The sequence below is a fragment of the Opisthocomus hoazin genome, chromosome 6, assembly GCF_030867145.1.
Source record: "Opisthocomus hoazin isolate bOpiHoa1 chromosome 6, bOpiHoa1.hap1, whole genome shotgun sequence".
NCBI classification, from domain to species: Eukaryota; Metazoa; Chordata; class Aves; order Opisthocomiformes; family Opisthocomidae; genus Opisthocomus; species Opisthocomus hoazin.
In genome coordinates, this window is record NC_134419.1 from 52,720,721 (window position 1) to 52,739,986 (window position 19,266).

Genomic DNA, 19,266 nt, shown 5'->3' on the forward strand with positions numbered 1-19,266 from the left:
GCGATGTCCCCTTCCCCCTTCGAACCTAGTTTAAAGCCCTGTCAACGAGCCCCGCCAGCTTGTGCCCAAGAATCCTTTTTCCCCTTTGAGATAGCTGCGATCCACCTGTTGCCAGCAGGCCTGGTGCTGTGTACACCTCCCCATGATCAAAGAAGCCAAAATTTGACCGATGACACCAGTCCCTGAGCCACCTGTTACTTAAGATACTTATGATACTTAAGGCAAGAGAGCATTACGGCACCTTACTGAAAAGCAGCCAAAGAGATCCAGCAGAATACAAAGAAAAGCAAGGGTGAATGAGATAATAGACTAATGGCAATGGAGAGGTTACACAAACTATGAATGTGGTTAAAATAAGAAGAATAGTTCCTCTTAAAGACACAAGTAGAGGAAAAACAATAAAACAAGAGAAGAAAGAAAGAAGAGTTTAATAGTTGGGAGCTAACAGAGAGAGAAAGGGCAAAGCAGAAAAAGGAAGACATCTTTATCTTCAGTATTACCAAGTTTCCTGATGTTTTTTAGAGCCTCTGAAGTTAGAACCTAGTCTTCATACTTCGATACAAAAGCTACATAATATTCCCCAACTGCTCACACATCAAAAAGTAAACAAGAAGCTAAATATTATGGTAACAAAAATACCCTCCTTTTCTTCAGGTAGGCTTGTGACTTCTTCAGAGCAGATGTTTCTGAATACTCAGAGTGGGTAACACTTCAACTGCTGGTTTATTTAGTGTTATTTATTTTGTTGCTCTTTTATTTCTTTGTAAACAAGCCTGATGAAAAGTAATGAGATTGCCTGTTATAGCACTTAGGGGATATTAAAATTGCTTGTTACATTAAAATAATTAGAGAAGGATACAGAAAATAAGACCATATTAATCACACTCTACACAAGCCTATCCAATATACGAGAATCTAATGTTTGAGGAATAGAGTCGTCAAAAAAAAAAACAACACTTACTTACAGCCCTATAATGGGCCAATAAGTTCAACTATCAACCAAAACAATCATGCTTAATGAAAATCTGTAAATAGCTGCAGTCCATGCTGTAACTGATTAGATAATGGATATAGCCACTCTTCAGCAATTATTATCCTCATTAAGAGGAATACCACGGAACACCATGCACAAACCTTACTCTCCACAGAGCGCTCCTAAACAAAAAGTCTTCCTTTTAGTTTCTTGCAAGACATCCCGCATGACCAGACCCTAGTGCATTCAACTACACAAGGCACTCTTATGTTTAACTAAGTCTGGCTTGGACAAGTTTTTCTAAACTTAAATGTAAACACATTGTTTCTTCAACTTTATGATACAGTAGGGTTGTGGGGTTTTTTTTAAGTGAGATAGACCTCCCCTAAATATGAAAAAAATCTATAATATAAATCAAATGAATTTGTTCCTTTCATTCGGCCCCCTTTCCTTCTACACAATAAAGTCTAGTTTCCTTTTTAGTTTTCTGAAACTTTCGGAGAAGGAGGGAAGGAGCTGCACTGACCTCTTTTAGGGCTTGTCCACAGGACTTAGAAGTGTGTGCATACAATATATACACCTCTACTTATATATGTGTAACTTACAAACATACTATCTTCAAGACCTCTCTAGAAAGACATGATTTACTTTTCAAAGGTGTCTTTTTTCATATGCTTTCTATTCATGAAAATTCTTCATATTTTAAGATTATCAATTGATTGCTAAATAATGAACTATAACTAAGATACAGTGTGATGGTCAGGTTCTCCAAACTGCAACAAACTTTAAGACAAAAATAGCTAGCTTTTCCTATATGTAACAAATGCTTGCTATCCGATGCTTTGAACTGAAAAAAAGGTTCAAAAGGTTCATACTCAAGAGATATGAATCTAATCATAACAACATATTTAGAAATAATTTAGGGCAATATACACTTCATTATTCAATATTATGAAGCATATTTCAAACAATGCATCAACTGAAGGGATAAATTTTTACTCATAATCATACACTGTAATACCTACTGCCCTAATTAAATTTACCATGTTAGAACTTGAAGTACTGTTTAAAAAAAGAAAAAAAAGCAGGGTCTTAAAGTTAAAAAAAAAAATAATCAAACCAAAAGAATAAACACACACAAACAAATTAAAAACTCAAAAAGGCAGGGCAGATATTTACCTTGTCAGGCAGAACAGTATTTATAACTTGTACATTTTATAATATTAATAGCTAACATGAATGTCTAACTAAAATAAAATGTAATATATACTGCTTTCAAAGCCATTCAAGCAATTAAAGCTAATCAAGTCACAAGTTGTTCTCATCCAACAAATATCACATTCTTTGCAGGAAGCAAAGATGTTAAACAAATGTCACCCTGCTCGAATTTTGAGAAAACTACCAACATGTAAGATAAAACATCTAGTAGCTAGGAAACCACAGCTCACTACTTCTTAGTCTGAACGCCAAAGAACTGAATCAGAATGAAAAATAAAGCCTTTTTAGTTCTGCTTCCTCCTCCTCCTTATCTTCTACTTCAGAATAAAAAGAAAAAGTGCTATTCTGTAGCAGCTGTTAGCAGCTGTTCACTTTGGCATTTCAAAAACTAGTAAAGGCCACGTGTCAAAACTAGTTGTATTCAACTTGCTGAAAAATTTTTGCCAATTCCTTCTACTTTAAACTTAAGATACCAAATCTACATTGACGTAACTATAGAAAAATTGCATAGTTTTCTCATGGAACCCAACAGTGGCTGAACGCTCTCTGTACTCTCTCCCATCTTCAGAAAAAATCAGCTTACTGTTGACATGTCCAACATTCAACACAAATGTTTAACAGTATTGGCCTTTGTTTTTAAAGGTCATTTTTACTTTTTAACTCCACCCTCCTCTTCCAGGGAATATGCTGCATCATAAATTACTTAAAATTAATGTTAAACATTGAACAGCTAAAAAATACTATTACTAATAGACTATAATTCTAATCATGCGCTTACTGAAGCTTTTTCTTTTTTGATAGCAATATAAACACAAGGTATTCAGCCACTAGAACAAACCAGGTCTAGCAGCAGCAGCTACTTCAATAGGAGCTTTGAAATAATGTATTTCTTATATTGCCATGGAGACAACTGGTCCTCACTTTCAGTGAGACTGAATGGATGGTTTGAAAAGCTTAAAACACAGATGTGATGCAGACCTCCGATCTGTCCTTTGCTTCCTCACTCTTGTCTTTCTCTGGTAAGAATGTACAGTTACAACACGTTTGGTCTAACCTGGCAGTGAAAACTGGGCACAAAACAGATGCATTGTAGTACAAACTGTTTCAGTTGCATTATTTTTCACAACGTGGGACACCAATTTAGGTAACCAGAGATGAACACGTTGGAATAGAAAAATTACCAAACCTCAGCAGAGCACACAAAACATATCACTACTGTACTTTACTGCCCAGATTTACTGCAGAGAAGGAAAATCATAGCAGAAGAAAAGCAAGTGTTCTTGAGCAACAGAAGTTTTCATGTTGAAATCATGTGCAACATCTGGACAGATGTGCCATTTGACTAGAAAACACAATTCTCCCTCACCAAGAGAGCATTAACATTTGTGTGAATAAAAATTTTGCTATTTGATGAAAGCTATTGTTGCTGCTTACACTTTTTGTAGGTTTTTAATTACAGCCTGAACTGAGCAGAAATTAGTTTTGAGAGAAACAGAAAAAGCTTGAAAACATCCTTCCCTTTGCATTCCCTCACTTGCACAACTCCTACCTGCCATTTACAAGTAAACCTGAGTGAGTTAATACCAATGCCTTGTGATATTTCATGCCAAAGTATTCACCAGCTGATCTAACAACATATTGCCCTTTCCCAGGCCTTTAGAATTTGGACTTTGAAAGGTTGAAATATGCAGACCTAAGTTTAAAGAACAACTATCTAATAATTTAGAAGTTTAAAAGAAAACTAAGATCTTTAAAAGTGACCAGCAATTTTTGCAGCCATCCATTTTCAGCACTTTAAAGGGACCACAGTTTAATCTGAGGTACTCATTGCTTTACAGTAAGGCCTTGTCACAGTGTATGCAAGTACCAACAACAACAACAAGCAACTTCCGGAATCCTGACCCCCATGGCCGAAGTACATTTTGGTAGAGAAGCCAGGAGGATCTGAACTGTAAATCCATGGCTCTCACAAATTGGCTATATCAGGTTTATCTATTCCTTAACAGAAGCTTGAGTTTAACTGCCTCCCTAGTTTCACAGCACAGCACTTTGAAGTAAATACATGTTTGAAGAACGCAATGAAAGAAATGAGCTGAGATCATAATCAGATAGGTACTTTCTTTTCATAACCATACCTACCAAACAGCTCTAGCGTTTTCACAGAAAGCCACTCGATATGCTACTTAAGGGAGAAAATAAGGGGCTTGTTATATGCAAGACCTGCCTAAATCACAGAGAGGATTTAAACATGGGAGTGCAGCAGCAGGAGACGTAGGTGAAGGTACAGAGCAATCTTGCTACAGTCATGTCCTAACAGTCCATAAGGAATAGTGACTCAACTTAAAGAAGCACCAGTTAAGAACCTTGAATGAGTGTTCAGGTAATTCTCATGCAACTTTATCAATAAACCAGAACCCTGTGAAGTAATTCATATCTTCCAAGACCTACCTAGGTTATTGGAAGAAAACAGGAACTACTAAGGAGCAGAGTATCTGCAAGGCTACTACACTGTGCCCGGGGTTTATATTCAACTGGTTTCCTCCATTTAACACAAGAAGCAGTTCCTAACACAAGTCCAAAAATTCACAGAACTGCTATAGTCCAGCAGCACCACAATAAGACTTTTTGTATTTTGCTTTTGCATAGCATTTTTTCTGCATCTTATAGCAACAGCAGAAAAAGAAACAATAAAGTTAATATAGCCCTCTTAGAATCATAGAATAGTTTGGGTTGACAGGGACCTGTAAAGGTCATTCAGTCCAACCCCACTGCAACAAGCAGGGACAAATAGGGAAATAATAGTGTTAGAGAGCAATGGAAAAGGATTTGGGGAAAATCAGTTCCTCTTGAGAGGAAAACAGGACATAGAAAACAGGGTAAATATATTCTGAAAGGTCTGTGGTAAAATCTGGAATAGGCATTACAATGCTCTGCAATGTTGCATATGAAAAGAAAGGGCACCTAAGGAGGACTGCATGGAAGAGGCAGACAGGAAAATCTGAGAAACATGGCCTATAGCCTCCATGATGGAAGGCAGTTCTGGCTACAAGAGAGAGCTCTCAGAGAAGGCAGGGTAAGACGCATTCCAGTGGAGTGAGCTTGGGGTAGGCCAGAGGGCAGAATCAGTGGGTTGGCAGAGGGATGGAGTCACTGGAGAGTGAAAGGCAGGTGCAGAAGTCACCAGGCATTTGTAAAGACTTCGAGAAATGGAAGGGAAAATCAGGGGCAAGATAGGAAACGTGCAGATGAGAAATACAGGAAAATAGGATAGAGGGTGACACAGGAAAACAGGTAAGTGTGTCTGACCATGCTAGAGAGAACAGCATAATGAAGTTTGGAGTGGCAAGTTGGGAAGTTGAGAGGGGGCCAGGAAAACAGAGGCAGAAAAAACTAAGCAAAATTTGGCAAGTGATTTGTAAATAAGAAAGCTTGTGGGAAACAGGATGTTTAGAGAAGAATCAAAGATATCCCAGAAATATTGGCTAGTAAATATGAATAAAATGGGATCAGTGATGCTTTGCTGAGAACAACATTCAGTAGTGATGTTCATATGTATAGGAAACAGGAGAGAAACTAGGAATTCAGGGTGTTCCCAAACGAAGACAGAAACTGACTTCACTTTTAATTCAGTCTGAAGTCAGGTTGTTAAGATTAATGAAAGAGTCAATTAGGAGAGATTTCTTAAATATAGTCATTATAATTTATTCTAATGTATTCTTTAGCTAATAAACCCAAGGTATTCTACTCCTTCTAAGCCTTTTTCTGTTTTACATGCATAAGAATTCAAAAACAGTACTATTCAAAATAGAACTTCCAATAAATGTAAATAATATGGCAAATACATCACAAAGACAAACCAATAGATGGTAAAGTAGCAGATTTGTTCTGAGGTTCATTTGAAATAACATGATTCTTCACAGTGGTCATGAATAAAACATTTAATTTTGATTCATGCCAATAAAACCTTTATGGTTCCCTGACACATATTACAATGGCTTGTTCCTTTATTTCTTTACTGAAGCCAATAGCAAAATTCCACTGACTTCTATATGAAATAGATATAATTCTCATATGTTGACCATATGCTGATCAATTATATTCCCATGCCTATGTTGTAATGACATTCCTATATTCTGTATTTTTTCAGAATGATATATTACAACTCCAACACTTCTTCCATCCTTCATCTCATTTATTCTCTTATTTCAGTGTACAACTTGGTTTACCTATTTTCATCCCTCCTGTTCGCAATCTTCTGTTTTTCATCTCCTTACCTCTGCCACCTCCTTTGTCCTATCGTATTTTCCCATGCCTACATTCTTAAGCCACTCCAGATCTGTGGCTATGCCCTCATGCCTTTAGTTTCCAAGCTTTCATTTCCAGAATTCTGTGGCTGAGTTTTTAAATCCCTGAGGAGGTTTGAACACCTCATGTCTATTAAATTTAACAAAACAACAAAATCCTTAGGCTGAAAATATTGCGTCTGATTCTAATTACAATAAATTCAGAAAAAAATGCAATTCTGTCCCTTATGAAAGTCAAGCCAGGTCATACAGTCAGATAAGAACATAGCCACAACACCAGAAGCTTAATAAATGCTCTATGCCTTTGCTAGAACCTTTCCCATCTTTGCTCAGTGCCAAAATATTCATCTGTAGCTAGAAGCATTCCTCTCCCCAACCAGTTCACATCTGTTTAGTAGTGAATATACTTCTGCAGTCTGAATAAAATAAGCTACTTCTGCAAATCTCTGTAACTGCTGTAGAGAAGCCAGAAACAAAATACTCAGTCTCATTTGAAAAAAAAAAAAAGTGGTAACTTCTCAACTGCCAGTGACAAAACAGAAATGCAAAGACATCGACATCCCACACACTAGACTAAATTCTTGCAAGACTGAACAGAATTTTTTTTTTTTTTTAATTCTGGTTTGCTACACAGTTTTGCAAATGCAACCTTTTAGCTACAAGTTTGGAGTTTTAGACTTCCTTACAGAAAAGACACAAGGTTGCCGGAACTTTCCACACACACACACGCTGTACAGAAATTCAACACTATGCAATGAAATTCAGCTTGCAGGACAGATGCTTTCTTGAATAATAATTGCAATTTTAAGGCTTCTGAACTGCAAATCTGAGATAAGCTGAGGCTTTTCAGATGCTCATCTGAACTGAACTCCAGATAATACAAAGTTCACACATCACTAGTAATTAAACAATGCAGTTTTTTACCCCAGAATTGCTGACAAAGATGAGACCTATCATTACAAATGCTGTAGTATTACTGAGTTGAAATTTTTAAAAAGTTCAAAGAACAGAAGGTTTATAGAGATAGAGCTTTTACTGAGACACATACCACTATCAGACGGAAAACACGAAGGAAAAATGCAGAGGATGAAATATAAACAGGGATGTTCCTTGTTTAATTACCATGCCATAGGGGTTGACATCTCTGTTGCAGGGCTATAGCCTGAGAAGCCCAAAGTGATCCAGCACACACAGACAGCAATAAAGCAGCAGTTCGTAGCTGCTTCACCTGATGGTTACATATGAGCTGCAGTATGAATTGGAATGACCAAGAAATCTCCTTTCCCATATGCTTACAGTACAAAGAAACATGGGAGGCGGTCAGATCCTAACCATTCTGGGAAGCAGAGACAGAAGGGGACACAGTTAATGAGGGAAAAAAGATGCAACAAGAGAAAAGGAGTGGGTCAGAAGAAACTATCCAGGAAATTTTATAACAAGTCTGAATATCATTAATTTTTCTAAAGGTGCAGATTTTGAATTCTACAGGAATGACCTGGTTACAAGAGAACCAGTACAGATTCTTCTGGAGTGCCATCATTCCTGATTCATATTTTCTCAGAATAAGGTAGAATTGCCAATACAATTTCATATATCACTTCAGAAAACAGTAATGGAGAACCACGCAAGCCAATTTTTTTCAGAATGGAAACTTTACCAGACTAAGGAAAATGTCATTATTCAAAGAATTGTTCTGTTTCTCTAATCTCAGCCAGGCCTCAGATCTCCTCCTGTGTGGCTTCCCACTCAGGTCTGTATGTGCATGCATGAAAGAATGCATTTATGCAGTTGTCTACATCTCATGGCAATTGCACACACAGTTTGCTCAGCGCACCTCATACTGCTGACCAACTTCATCTAGAGTTGCTTTACCTCAAGACCGTCACATCAGCATCACAAAGAAATTAGAACAAGCCCATAACCCTAATCAGCTTGTTTCTGAAGCAGTTAAAGTGCTCCTTTCCTCCCTTCTGCTTTCTTTCTATTCTGATGTTACTGAAAATAGAACATGATCAAATGTCAGCAATTTAGATACATTACATGAAAAAAGGCTACTGGGAATATGACCAGGTAATAAGATCATAACACACACACACACACTTTTTCCAGTCAGACAGATTTAAATTTTTATGAAGCATGTCAACCCCGTATCTTCTATTTTGATAGATGTTGCACTAAATATCTCTTCACTGACTATTCCAACCAAAATGTGGGCAACAGCACATTTGAAGCCAGATTGTATAACATTTTGTCTGGTTTCCAAATGGACGTGGAAGTGTGGATAGGCATTAGTGATTCAAGGCCACTCACCACCTTGTGCTCCTGTAAAAAAAGAGCAACATAAATATGACTAAAATATCTGAGCAGACATGGAAAAAGTAAGTACCAGCACACCTACATGATTCCCTGTACAGCCAGAGACTTTATGCTACTTTTCCTTTCTGTAATCTCTTTGGGACATCTCACACCTTCTAGTCTCACTGTTTAGTAAAGTGGTTCATTCCACAAGAAAATCTATATATCTCCCAGGCACATACGTCTGGTCAACAGAACACGAACAAATATGGAAGCAACTTTGCTTACATCCCATATCCAGAATACATGACAGTCTTTAGGTTAGGTACAAAAAGGACTAGAGATATTTTTTTATCCTACAGTACCATGGGAACTGAAGGCACAATCAGCCTGAAAGGGAGGGGATCAGTCCTGTTTACAGCAGGGCTTAAGAATTCTGTCGGTGATGTTGAAATCGCTGCTTGAGGAGCTCACTTAGGGGCCAGGGTTCTGGATGTGATCACAGTAGTGATGAGGGCATAGCGTAGCATTGTACCCTTCCCTTCATCATATGAGCAAAGCTGCAGGAGACAGTACACGTTCTTTGTATCACAGCCTCCAAAAGTAATCCATGCCCACAGTGACACCATTCTATATTGTGCCACGCTCATCAAATTAGGTTAGGGAACACATTTTGAGCTGTAAAAGGACATGTTCAATAGTTTAAGAAAAGATACTGTTAGTGTTTACGAAATGGGAAAAAAGTGGAATATTTCTTCCTGTTGCATGTATTTAGAATGCCTGAATTCTCCCTCAGGCACAGCCTTTTCATTATTTTAAGCATGGCTGAGGTGTTCATTCAGTGTTTTACCATGAGGAAGAAAGAAAAAAAAACCAACAAAACACCCAAGGTGGCTACATGAAATGCACAGAGAGTTTATGAATTTTTGTGAGTGAGTAGATAGAGATCACCAGACACCTATGATACAGTACGGTATATTTAACCTTAAATCTTTCAAATACAAGAGTCAAGACAGAAAAAGATACATTCTACTACTGGTTTTCTGATTCTGTCCTATGAATATACAGTTTTCTTACAGGTTTAAAAGATGTTCTTCTGATTCACTCAGTGTGATCACATGATATGCTACATACGTCCATCTTCTAAGCTGAATGTTATTGAGATGTTCCTGAGCTAATGTTATCTCACATGTAGGTAGAAAAGTCATCAATTTCCTTATATTTTTCAGTCTATCCCCGTGTTTTGAATAGCATATGAGCAGTGTTTATAATGGGACTGACAACCAATTGTGCTAATGATGAACAATTTTGTTTGTATTATTTCATATTTCAAATTTAAATGCTTTTAAATATTATCTGTCTTCATATTTAGTTTTACAACATTTCAGTCAGTCGTCCAAATAACAGCAAGAGAATAATAAAAGTCACAAATAAAAGTTGTTCTCTTTAGTTTTACATTGGATTGGAAAACAGATTTTTAAATATTTTGACGCATGACTCAGATATTACAATATAATCACCTTTTTCATCCTTTGATTCTCTTAATACATATCAATATAAATCTAATAGTACAAATACATGTAATTCAAAATCTGTATTAGTTTCGCCTCTGATTCTACAGTGTACTGTAAATAATTCTATGCTGAAGTGTGTTCAAAATCCCCAAGAAAAAAGTAAAAAAATTTTAATAACTTTTCAGCCTAAAACATTTTCATTAAACCGGCAATAGTAGCTTCCAGAACTACCATAGCATAACAGTGGATGAAGATATCATCTACCACTGTACCATATTTACTGAAAACTGCTAGATTAAAATCTATGCTTATTCTATAATAGGAAACGTGTCACCTGTGAGCATTTCCCAGCAGACCAAAAGGTATCACACCCACTGATTTATTCAAGCAAGATCTACTAGCCACTCTTAAATGTGAAAAGCCATTTAAATTTCATTTGAAATATTTCATATATTCCCTAGTCACTCCTCTCTTTCTCCCCTGATAGATTGATTTTAGCAGAGGCTAATTACATTCTAAAGATAATTTGAGTTCAATCACATCTTAATCTTCACAAACACATTCAAGCACACACCTAGACCTGGGCCACAAGACCAAAGGTGGTAGGGGTTAGACTTAAAACACCCTGGTAAAGACCAGGGTTTGGGCAGAGTGGAGGGGATAGAGGGATAGCGAGAAGGAGGAGATCTTTTACATGCAGCACTACATTTGGCATTAGCCAATGTTTTTAGACAGTCCGTTTCTTTAACATCAAAACCAGGCAAGTACAATTTGACTATGTCTTTTGGTAACTGGCTGGTTTTCACCTTTTTTTTTTCCCCTTAGATACCATTGTCTATGAACGTGTCAACATTTCTTGCCTATGATCAGCCCACGATAAGTTACTGTGGAGTACATCATGAACTGCTTGCTCACAAGCCCTACGACTCAAATAACCAGGAAGAAACAGTGGAAACACACCTAGAAACTGATCTGGATCTGAGCACAATAACAACAACAGCACGAATCAAGGAACACAGTCAGCAACTGGCTTAACTGGGTTTTTTTTGTTGTCAGTTTCTTTCCTGTAGCAGAGGCTGCAACCAAATTCTATGTAACATTATGGACAGAAGTGAAAAGACATAATATTATGGATTCTAGCATCCCTGTTCAAATTAAAAATTAATCACAAAGATTAATTGTTTCAAGTCTACAATTTGTAATTAGTTCAGTTGTGCAGTATTTTTTTGACTTCAGAGTATGACCCTTAAAGTCAATCTTTTTCAAAATTCATCCTACCTACCTGTATAAACTGTACAGATGTAATGTATTTTTCATATTGTAAAGTTTCAATTACCAAGAACAGCTGGTATGTACAGTGCCATAATTTAATGACATCTTACTTTACAAGTTTCAGTTTCTAAAGATTCAAATTAACTAAAGTTATTTCTTGTGTTATTGAGTTACTCTGTTTTGTAGGGATCATTTTGTTACTGCTTTTGTGCCCAGAAAACTTTAACCTAAAATTCTGTCCTTTGCAGAATATGCACCGTTTTTATCATGTTATTGTGTAGAATTTTATCTACTGTTTCCAGAAGTAATGCATTGACCAAAAGGAGGGTTTAACTATTCAGACTTGTAAGAAATTCTTGAAATACATAGCCAAGTTTTCTTAATAATGAAAACTAAAAAAAAAAAAAAAAATCTAACCATTCTCCTCAAACTTACATGTTGCCTTGAAATACAGCCTGATTTCGTAATCAGAAAAATGTGATGATAAACAGATACATTTTAACCACAAAGTGTACATATGCACCTGTTAGTCTATGCTGATGATGTTTTGTAAAGTCTCACTGTTCTGCAAGACAATATGGACAGAAGACTTCAATAGGCAGGTTTCTTTACAAAATCTGCTGTGAAAGTATAGCCTGCCAAATCTCGCATATGTATTTCTACTTTAAGACAAATGGGCCCAAATCCTACTTCTGTCAAAGAGCGCTGCTGACAGAAGTGGCAACAGAAACAAGTCCTTAGATTTATACTACTCCTGGAATGTAAATGTTAGGTAAGAAGCCTCTACTCTGCTGAAAATATAGTAATTCGGACCAAATGGTAAAGGTTAATAGTCCTTTAACATTATGATATATCAACCTAAGAAAAAAACTCCAAACTTTTAAATACAAAAAAAATGTAGTATTAAGTCTTTAACAATTACTACATTGCTTATTTGTCTACCATTTAATATCTGGATTTAAGCATTCTTATATCCCATTATTTGGTTTTAAATCTTCAAGACTTCTCAATAGTGTATGAGAATAACTTCTATAATACTACCCTCATGTTGTAATCATAAAAGATTACAGAAATTAGAAACACGTTCTATCATGCCAAGTGGGTGAAATATGAAAGGGAACATGAGCCTTCCAAAATACAGGAGAAAAAAGTTTCATATGACGAAGCAACTTTTTTATAATAAAGAGAAATTATATAACCACAAATCTATTTTTCTGAATGTTTATCCCACCATATTTTCGTGTAGCTTCAAAGCAGAAGACTGAAATTTAAAATTACAGTACAACTGTTTGTAAAAATATAAAGCAAATATAACGAAAAATAGCTTCAAAATATTGTTAACAAATGAATCTGCATTCACTATCTTTTAAGTGGAAACAAAGTGTCAAAACAGAATACATTGTATTGGTTATTTATTTAGCATTTAGATTTTGTAACATATTTTACATAAATTATTTGCTATTCAAAACATTACTTGTCTTTTTAAGACTTATCTTGAACCTCCACACTTCAGTTTCTTATTTCTTTACTACATGGGTTCTTGAATTTCTGGTCACCTTCTACAGCACTGGAATCTTACCATGCACAGTTTGAAAACACATTCTGCTAATTCTAAAATGAAACCAAAAATTCAGGTCTCATTCTGGAGTTGCATGACTTTTATACTGCAGGAAGAAGTTAACTGCTTCATTTCAACATTGCTTTTAAGGTTTAATGTTTAGGCATATTGCTCATAACAGAAGGCCTGAGCTGTTAGGATCAAATACCATCCTCCCAAAAGATATTTCAGTTACTCTGTCCTTCCTATTCTTCACCTTTTTCCACTGCCCTCAGATATTTATGGTGCACGAACATGATCCTGGCTCTGATGCAGTTACTCAAAACACACAAATGTTCAAAGGCTCCATGTACTACTAGTTTATGGAGAACTGTACACCATTAATATTTGCAATATTAGATACTCTAATGAACTTAGGCTAAGGAACATGACAAAATATTTTCCTTTGCCAAGAGACACAAAATCTTTTTGACATATCTGGTTAAACAAGCACAATTGGGTATATATTCATGTACACACAAACGTCTCTCCTTTTGTTTCTTTTCCTCAATAATGAAGCACACATTAATGAATCTGGTTTGTCTTGGACCTCTCCTGAAAGACTCGCAGTTTCAGACCAACATATGAACAGACATATGGTAGAACAGCAGGGTCACAGAAGTAGAAGCGATTCTGCACCTCACAGGTCTCCTATACTATCACAATCAACTCCCTGGGCATCTGTAGTGTCAGGCTCTCTGTAAACTCCATGAGCCACTCCGGTGCTCTGAAAGACAGATACCACATCCCAGGGCCCAAAGCAGCAGTGGAATACATGCCCACCTCAAAGCTAGAGTGTTAAAACATAGGTTTCCGCACATATAACCAGACACCTTTTTTTTTAATGGACTACATCAATCCGAACTCAGCTATTCTCCATAAGATGGATGTCTTCAAGAAAACCAGATGGCAGGTAGGCACCTTCCCCAAAAAAATCGATAGCATGAAAAAAAAAAATTCCAGGTTAAGCTAACGCAAACAAGGAATCACTCTTAAGGTCCCATGTTAGTGTGGGTACACCTGCTTTCCAATAGATTATTGCCAGCTATATGCTGACTCAGAGTGCACAGAAACAGTAAAATGCTCTAGTTACGTAGACAAAACACGAAAGTATCACCTAAAAGAGCCTCATTCTTCTAAGCTACAAGTTAGCAAGCAAAAAGTAGGCTTTGCCTATGTGTTTGAATATTAGTTTACAGAGGATCACTTTCATACATCATTTCCTTTGCAATAAAATCCATAAATCAGAAATAGAGGTAGCCAACACCATCAGTCTTACAGTTAAGTGACACCATCATACCCTGGTAGATCATTTTACCAAGAGAAAAATGGGCAAATTCATTACACTTGCAAAATACAAACTGATAGAGAGTATAACCTTTATCAATAAAAAAACCCAGACAACTGTAAAAATAAGCATAGCTACAAGCAACAATTTACACCATCCATTGGTGGCTCATGCTTGTACAGCAATTTACAGGGCTGAAACACCCATTCGGAAACTAAGCACAAATATCTGAATGGAAGTCCTATCTAAAGAAGAAGGTATATAGGCAGATCAAGAGTTAATTTGAAAAAATACTGCCTATGTCTCAAGACGCTATACAAAAAAAATAACAAACACCAAAATAACATCTATACAAGAAAGCAAATGCCTGTTTCTATTCAAAAGTGATCAAAAATTGCAGTACAAGGTGTTGTACAGACTATTCACCATGGATCCAAGAGCTACACTAACAAAAAACCCCATATATACAGTTTACAGAGATACCTCACAAATATCAGGCTTTTTTTGGCAACATACCACAAATAGAAAGCCTACTAGCCTCAGAAGTTGTGTAGTAGTTTGCTTTACTGAAAGCCACTCAATTTCTCCCCTTCTCTCTCAAGGCATTTTTTACTTCTTACTGATATTTCCAATCCTCAGATTGGACAAGATAACAGAAATTGTGGAAAAAACATAATGTGAATGGTAAAAAAAAGCCAAAACAAAACTGAAAGGGCAACACCACTGATTAGACAAAGCAAGCCAGGATTCCAGTATCAACGGAATTGTAACAAATCCTGGAAATTGCTTTATTAGCAATGTAGATACTCAAAGATGGTTAATGTAAACAAATTACATGATCACGTATAGCGTCAAATACAAGCACCTGTATCTAGCTACCAACTGGTCTAGCAGAAACAGTCTGTTGAACAGTTGAGAATGACCAGTTCAACTCATGTTCCCTAGACTGGTCCTCCTCTCTTGAGGGAAAGATCTTTTTGCTCCAGACTTTTGCATGGGTCTCAGGGGCCTGGGCTTCCTGAAGGCAAATCTTACCAATAAAGGCATAAATATCTGTAAATTAATATAATAATGGTCTTACTTAGTCAGATCAAAGGTACATCTCGGCCTGATAACCTGTCTCGAACAGCAGCTGAAAGATGAAAAACGAAAAGGAACTAAATAATGGGGCAAGCACACTGCAGTATTTTCCCAGAATGCTCCTACAGTCCCCAACAATTTGTAGGCCTGGGACTTACTGAGCCAAATGTGGTGTCTTAATAGCCCCTCTTCAAATCTGTGCACGGCTTCTTTGAAACCGTATAAATTTGTAACACTCAAGTCCTGCAGAAAGTAAATTTACTTTGACAAGAAAAGTTGCCTCTTTTCCTTGTTCTAGTAGAAATTAATGATAGAGTAGTGTAATAACAACCCTTTCCAATTCATGTTGACACACTTATATGATTATCATGTAATTAACAATGACAGACTGACGACTTTGAGGTAGCTTGAGTAGCGTCCATCCAGTCATCTAAAGTATAGGCATTATCTGAAACCCTGTAGATATAATTATCTGTTTTCCCTAGGGGGGGAGGTTCTTAAAGTCAAGATTCAATTCACCAGAATGCAGAATATTTTTTCAGCTTTCTCAAGTTCGTCACAATGGTAAACAAAAAATAAGCCTATTTCTCACCAAGTAATGCAAAACACTTTCCAACTTAGAAAGACACGAGCCCTTTATTCTATACCAGTTTGACTGTATGATCTGTATTTTAAAGCAGATGTTCATTAAATTCTTTTAAAAAGTCTAACATTTAAGTGAATTGCTAGTTCTATTATAAATTAACAAGGCCAAATTCCATTTTCCTGCTCTACCTAATTATAGAAGATGATTAATTTTAATTATAAAGTTTCAGAATAAATCAATGCAGACATCAGAGTTCATGATTAATGTTATTTTAATGAACACCTAAGGAATTAGCACTTTGCCACTAGAACCTTGCTGAATTTTTATGTAAGCTGAAGCGCAGCGTGTACAACTGTGAAAATCCCACATGCCATGGAGCTTATATTCCACTTTACCAACATGAATTTTTTATGTAAATAACTCATTCTTAAAACTGTCTCTTTAGATGGTTAACTACAAAGGAGCACCTGCTGTGTAATAGAAAATGAGCCTGCAACACGGAATTCATTATACCCAGCCCTGTTACATTAAAGCCCTCCTAACAGTGGACACTTCAAAGTGTCACCACCATAGACATGACACATGTAATGATAACAATATAAGAGTGGGCATTAATGTTGCATTAGTATGGAATTTCTTTGGCTTAACATTAATGTTGGATGATTTCCTTATTAATTGCCCCAGGCCAACTGATGTAAACAGGACATGTTATTGTAAGAAACACTAAAGCAATTTTAAATATTCAGTTATATAAGAATATGGTTTTTTCAGCTTTCATAGAAAGTATCTTCCACTTTGTATTCCATAAGAAACAGACTTCTGAGGTGGATGCAATTCAGCAACAGTTCTATCTACAAACTAATCATAAACTGATTGTGCCAATGAAACATATTTCGAAGTAAAATAATTTAGACTTTGTATATACTAATTCTGTGCTTCTTAGAGAACAAAAACTTATCAAGTAGAAATGAGAATACTCATTAAAAGAAAACGACGTGTCCCTCCAGCACTGCACATTTCAATAATTTCAGTAGTTTTATACAAGAGTGTGTCATAAATGAGGCATGGAAAGCCATTAACTGAACCATTCATATTGAATACATTTTGTTGTCATTTATTCTTTCAAAAGAAATAATTAAACTGATTTATTTTTCCAGTAATTATGATGCACCTCCCCTTTTACATCTTGCTGTTTTTAAATCTAACTATTTTTAAAGAACTTGTAAACTCGTACAATTAGTCTAGACTTCACTATCCAAAAGCTTTACTCTCTTATTCAGAAAGGAAAAAATACAGCTATCAATGGTATATCTGAATATGCATATAAGATTCATGAAGATTTTTTCCTTGTCTTCTGCTTTAGCACTATTTCTCATACTCCTTCTTCCTTACACTTCCCTCTTTCTCCAGGTTCTGACTGTCACAATAGAGAATGCCAGGAATAAAAAAAAAAAAAAAAAAGAAAAAACACAACAAACACACACACCACTATTCAGGCTGAGTTACTGGAGGGCAAAAAAACAGTGGTAAATGCCTCTCAGGTATCCATCTCCAGAGCTGAACTGGTTTGCTGCCTACCAAACACATGCTAAAGCTTATCTGACTGAAGTGCCTTTTACTTCACCACTAGATCTTGCAAATAAAAACTGACAAATTTGCTAATGCAATAACATACTAACAAAGATCAACCTTTCTTTTTATTCTACTACTACACAAGGTGGTGGTGGCTTTTGGGGTTTTTATCTCTTTGCACCCTAAAGCCTTGAATACATATGATTAATAGATGTCAGAATAAACTGTCACAACTCTGCTTTCAGGAAGTGATTACAACGCTAACTTTAAAAGTGGAACTGGAAGGGATGAACACGACATCCTGTCCACCTCAAAGCAAAATCAACTTTATTATGATAGATGCTTCTCTAAGTTCTTCCAAAATCTTCAGTCTCTGAGGAACACAGTATCTCAATCAATCTGTATACATGCTTAACTATCCTTGCTATTAGAATACTTTTCCTTTTGCCTAACCAAATCACTACCTGTAGCTGTTGGAGGTCTACACCTGTATGTCACAGCCACCCTGAAAAATGCCATACAGTTTACAGCTGACTGGAAGTCTCTTGATGTTTTAAGAGAAGAAAGTAAGATATTTTCCAAAATTTGAGCTTTCAGAAAGACAGATGGACTGCTTGTGAAGCTGTCCAGTATGCTTAAAAAAAAACAAAACAAAAAAAATACAAATTTTTAATATTATATACTCCGATAGGAATGGTGTTGGTGAACCTGAATGGGAATAAGCATTATTAATTAAATTTCTGTTTCCATTTTTAAGACTTTATCATTATTTAAGATTTGTATTCTGGTATACTGTCTGGCTTAAACTTAGCCATTTCTACGCTATTTTTTTCCTGAAGCTTTCTTCCATTTCTTTATTTCTGTGAATAACTCCTTGAATCTAAAAAGAATCTTGCTGAAGTTACATGCCAAACAGGCATAAAGATCTGTCTCTGTTCTGCACTGCAGGATCAACCTCATCATTTAAATTTAAAATGACAACTCAAACATAAGCTGCTGCCTGTCTCTTCTCTCATATTCACAAGCTTTGGCACTTGTTCATTCTTTTCTTCCCCACCTGCATGACTTTTGTCTTAGGATTTTTGAAGTTCCACCTTTTCTTTAGCTAAGAAATTAAGAAACCCACTGAAATTAAGAACTGATTTCAGATCACTTACACTGCTAAATCAAATTCTAAAATTTCTTCATGTAACATGCAAGTATCTTGCTAAAAATCGAAATTATCCTCAGATAAAGAATGAATTAATTTGTGCTTCCAGAAATAAGTGTTAACAGCCTAATGTAAGACTTTGTGTTTTTCTTCTACAAAATTCGGAGGGGGAGGGGAAATTTATGCAGGGGTATTGTTAATACCACAAAAAAACAACAGTTACTGGAACAAAATGCACACGTTGCTAGCTAAAAATTAAAGTGATTTAAATGCAGAGATCATTCAGTGTTACCCCTGAGAGTGGATGTAAAAAAAGGGGATATAAACATCGCAGATGCAACGAAGTTTTGCGGCAGGAACAAAAAAATATATTCTCGAAAATTATATGGATCTAGAATAGAAAATATTTAAGGCTAC

At 36.1% G+C, this 19,266-nt stretch overlaps 2 protein-coding genes across 4 annotated transcripts in view; one reads left to right on the forward strand and one right to left on the reverse strand.

Moving 5' to 3' along the window:
• LRRTM3 (leucine rich repeat transmembrane neuronal 3) overlaps nt 1–12,965 on the forward strand; it is a 96,654-nt gene extending 83,689 nt beyond the window's left edge. For 2 of the 3 annotated variants that reach the window (XM_009944420.2, XM_075423094.1), the window contains one exon: nt 11,130–12,965. In XM_009944420.2, coding sequence (XP_009942722.1) covers nt 11,130–11,339 — 210 coding nt within the window. In that variant the 3' untranslated portion in view covers nt 11,340–12,965. The remainder of the gene's footprint in view (nt 1–11,129) is intronic. The other variant, XM_075423095.1, reaches the window with a different exon arrangement.
• The window catches only part of CTNNA3 (catenin alpha 3), a 577,723-nt gene that overhangs the window by 385,169 nt on the left and 173,288 nt on the right, over nt 1–19,266 (reverse strand). The gene's annotated exons all lie outside the window — the stretch shown is intronic.